The sequence below is a fragment of the Echinococcus granulosus genome (assembly GCF_000524195.1).
Source record: "Echinococcus granulosus chromosome Unknown EG_S00224, whole genome shotgun sequence".
NCBI classification, from domain to species: domain Eukaryota; kingdom Metazoa; phylum Platyhelminthes; class Cestoda; order Cyclophyllidea; family Taeniidae; genus Echinococcus; species Echinococcus granulosus.
This window is the reverse complement of record NW_020170604.1, coordinates 71,168-75,596: the sequence shown is the minus strand read 5'-3', so window position 1 is coordinate 75,596 and position 4,429 is coordinate 71,168. Positions and strand designations below refer to the sequence as shown.

Genomic DNA, 4,429 nt, shown 5'->3' with positions numbered 1-4,429 from the left:
GCGTAGAACTCTTATTTACTGTACCATATTATACCGTCCGCGAAATTAAAGTAGGAAGAAGCTGTGAAAATTTAAATGACGTCAGCGCCCCTACTTTGTGATCACCGTTCCCATAATAATAGTAATTACTAGAAGATGGTCATAATGCAAAAAAACCTATAGGAACATATTGCTGATTTATCTACGTTTCTTGAAGTATGTTTGCTTGAATACATCCTTGAATCAAAAGGCGATCATAGAACAAGAGGGTTGTAATGGGATTGATATCATTCACCTCCAAGGTAGAAGTGTACGTTGAACAAGCGTAATACTGACCACTACACACCGTTAATAATATTACCGAGATAGACTGCCCCTACTCAATGAGCCTACTTGTCCCAAGTTAGTGAAGGTGCAGGCAAAAAGGTAAACACTGGAACTACTAGACTTGTGGCAGAGTCCACTCACCTTAACTTTCAAGACCTGCATAGGCTTTGAAACACCAAATGTGACCTCTGGTCCTGCGCTCAACGCCAAAAAACACCTCACATTCGAGGTTGCCTCCTTTAGAACCTATTTTCGAACAGCGTAGGTGTTGGTTTAGCCCCAAACACAAAGTTGCTAGAATGTTTTACTACCTTAGTTCGACATGTCATCGGTCAGAAAGAACAGGCACCAACCAGAAAGTTTTCACCACCAGCGTAAATTGGACAAAGACGATCAGGAGCATGCAAAGAACATCCAACTACTGGCGGAACAAGCCATTCGCAGCTCCCTTTCAACCATAGCCGCTGAGTGGACCCGTTCGAAAGGGAATTTTGCCTACTTGTTGTAGTTGAAAAGCTCTGCAGCATGAATATCAACTTTCTTGGGGCACAGACAAAGCTCGCAACGGAGAAGCATCAGGAATCACTTACGATTTCGCTACGCAACAGCCGCAAAAGGTGACCAAATTCAAAACCCCATATTCAGGTTCTCTGCTTTTGACTTCAAATTAGACGAGCCCACCCTTTCCTTACCCTCTCTACTTCAAACGACTTAAAGTCATTCTTTCGAGCTCTAAGTAAACCAGAAGGACGTGATGACTACTTTCCCTTGGGCTTCAGCGCGACAAAACTGGATGTAAATCTTAATAAATCTTGACCTTTATAGCAAGATTAGGAGCGTTCCTCAGTCAACCAGATCACCTAGTAAACGTTAGCAAGGTGAGCTACTCTTTGAGTGACCTTCGCAATACAGGCGTTTGATGACAGGCATTTTGCTTGTGATTCCGTTGAGGTGCACCTTAGTCTAATGCGTCTGAAACGCGTCCTCCTCTTCTATATTTACGGCAAAAGTTTCTGCGTTGTGTCGGTCAAGAGGGTCAGACTTCCTCGGGTGGAGTCCTCCAGTGCCGTAAGAACTCTTGAACCATAGCGCCCCCTTCTGAATAGTCGTTTAGTTACCATCTACTGTGGCTTGTAAGGTAGGATAATCACTGAAATAAAGCATGGAAAATTTGTTTGACAAGGCGTACGAGGGACAGACACAGAATACGCAGACACCTACACCTTCAGAAATACAACGCAGAAGTCACGTATCAGCGTTAACCACACGTTTTAAGATCCATTTGATTACAGTTTAAGCTTAATTAAGGATAAAGTGTTCTACTCTTTTCTAAGCTTTATTTTAGCACAACATACTTGGGAACACGTAAAAATTTCATTCTCACGATCGTGGACCAACAAAGCAAGTTGAAAAGTTGCATTAGACTTTAACATCTGCTTACTGCTTACTGTGAACTTAAAAAGCACATCACAAGTTACGCTTTTACTTTCTTGAGCACTAATTAATAAGCAATATGAACCTGTTTGCTTATCTACCTCAGTTCTATACATCTCCTTCCAATAATCACTAATCCCTATCATGGAAACCAGTAGTCATTTTACACTTCAACCTTCAGTCGGAGTTTAACAACCTATTATTGCACAGGAGCCTAATACGAGGAATATTTACAGTCCATCTGCAATCACAGTATGTCTTGCAATACTTGGAGACTATTGATCGTTCTAAGGTGCTACGTCCCTCCTACTTCTTTCTGCCCTTCCAATTTTGCGTTCTTCCTCACACATTTCATGCATTCATTCCCGATTATTCCAACGCACGTAACAATATTCCTCCTCAATTCCATTCCTTCTTTCATCGACAAACGCGTCATTTTTTATTTCACTTTGGGAATAGTCATACCTTCTTGTTAATACGAAACCTTACCTCAAGGTCTTCAAAAACATCCATACCGTTTCCGTTCCCCTTCCGTCCATCGATCACACATCCATCCTGTATACATTCAAATATCCGTCTATCCATCGAATCCCTGCTACTTTAATGTCGATTTACAAAACTAAAACACCCAAGTTTTGGCCCCTTTTGGAGGTCTGTACTTTATGATATGCAATGAAAGCGGAGCATTTCAACAAAGTCAACAGAATCGTTTTTACACTGTCACGAAACATCACGACAATTCTTTAGCCACTAAAAGAGGTTAAAAGTAAAAGTAAAGTAAAAGGTAAAAAGTGGCAGTACATGTAGGAAATTTTGGCACATGATTTATTTTACAAAGAGGAAGTTTTTGTATTGGGGGGATTTAACAAGAACATTCTGGTAACAAATTTTCTAATCTAGACCAAGCAATTTTGTGACGATTGATAGTAATTAACAAAAAATCCAGACAAAACTTTTAGTGCTAACATCAATTCTTCTGTCAACCATATTCCGGAAAACTTCATGAAAAACATGAAAACCAAATAAGACATATATTTAAATTTGAATTAATTAACAAGTAATGCCCTCCAGTGTAATTTAAGCAATAAAATATCACAATTGTAAGGTTCAGTTCAATGTTCATTGGATCCTAGGAATGCAAAAATATACGAAACTGCAAAGGTCATAAAATGCCGCACATGATATTCGGGAATGCACAGTCACAAAGGATGACTTACAAATCCCTCTTCAAACGCAGCAGTACGATAAGGGAACAGAAATACCTCAGCGGTACCAAAATGCTTGCAAATTCGAGAGGTCTTGGCAACAAAACAGTTGTGCGTTTCACCATGACCAACTTCAGAGAGGCAAAGGCGGCTCCAAGAGGCACTGATAAAGCCAAACAATACCTAGCTGATTCGCTTTCAAGAAAAGAGAAGGCGGGTAGGGAGGCAAAATTCACAGGCCTGGTGCTCTACCGAGCGAAAAAGGCGAAGGGTTGTACAAATAGGAAAACGTAGATATGTGAGGAAGAGCAGTAGGAAGACATCCACAGAAAGCCCATAAAATTTGTACAGCAGGAAATGTGCAAGACCGTCATGAGAGCTGCCTCACACCATCGCCGGACTGAATGAGCAAAAGCTACAATGCCTATCGGTTCTGTCAATGAACAGATAAGGTAGAAAACGAAGCAATTCCCTGGTTCTAACCATCACTCAACATTTGTCTTCAAGGCCCAAATACAAAACGATCTACTCCTTAATAATAAAGCACTGCAATTAGAAGACATTGCAGTGGAAGAGCAACGCAGAAAACAGCCAGAGAGTACGTAATGCTCGAATGGAATGATAAACATAGCTCTGCAATTGGCCCCATCTCTACATCCGACCTATTACCAACAGGAGGAAATAGAAAAACGCATAAAACACACACAAAAGAGAACAGCATAAGTAAAAAAGGTGTGGAATTTAGTACAAAGAAAAAAAAGCCGAAAGAGAATATAATTGATTCCAAACGCACAATCAGCGGCATCAATAAGGAAGCATTGCCCGAGGAAGGTATCGTGAGACCTGCGTACATTGATGTGTGCAGATGGATGGAGGTATGGACACAAGGAAAAATTACGGCTAATATGGCTACAAGGCATGAATGAATGCAACTCGCAGACTATGCGAGCGCACAAATAAACGCTCTTATCTTCCATTCGATTGCAAAGCTGCGCACTCTACGCTCTCGGGCTTGCAAGTACCTGTTCGGTGGTAGGCGAGACTGCCAAAAGCCGGCATCTTGCCCGTCTGCCACAGTCAACGTCCAGCCAAACGCACCGCGATGCCGAACCTACGTAATAGAGGAATGATTAGTGCCCTAAAATTGAATTCTTTTCTAACTTTTTTTCTATTTTCGCTGTGTTCTTTTTTATATTTTTTTCACATTTCATTTCTTTTTTAGCTCCGTCCGTCGCAGTGCTCAATTACGTACTTTTATAATTTGTAAACTTTTTTTCATTCATGCTTTTTATGCTGGCAGCGTATTTCGCACAGCTTTTCATGTAACTGCACTAAAATAGTGAATTTTATATTTGCGTTTCATTTGGCATTAAATCTTTAAGTGTTGCTTATTCTTGTCTGTATCACCAAAGTTGGAGCACAAGTTTTAATTTTTTCCCCTAATCATCATTCACTTCCGGCTTTACTGGTTGAATTCAGCTTTC

General features: G+C 40.6%; 2 protein-coding genes across 2 annotated transcripts in view; one reads left to right on the top strand and one right to left on the bottom strand. All coding sequences in view use genetic code 11, as the record gives it.

The window, feature by feature from the left end:
• Positions 1-1,886, bottom strand: part of EGR_10484 (hypothetical protein) — a gene marked incomplete at both ends in the record, with an annotated part of 2,374 nt that extends 488 nt beyond the window's left edge. The window contains one exon of the mRNA XM_024499733.1: positions 1,748-1,886. Coding sequence (XP_024345862.1) covers positions 1,748-1,886 — 139 coding nt within the window. The remainder of the gene's footprint in view (positions 1-1,747) is intronic.
• A 1,062-nt stretch (positions 1,887-2,948) lies between these two features.
• EGR_10483 (hypothetical protein) lies at positions 2,949-4,075 on the top strand (the record flags this gene model as incomplete). The annotated part of the gene is made up of 2 exons (XM_024499732.1): positions 2,949-3,162; positions 3,885-4,075. The coding sequence occupies 2 exons, from the start codon at positions 2,949-2,951 to the stop codon at positions 4,073-4,075; spliced, it is 405 nt and encodes a 134-aa protein (XP_024345861.1).
• Between the last annotated feature and the right edge of the window lie 354 nt (positions 4,076-4,429).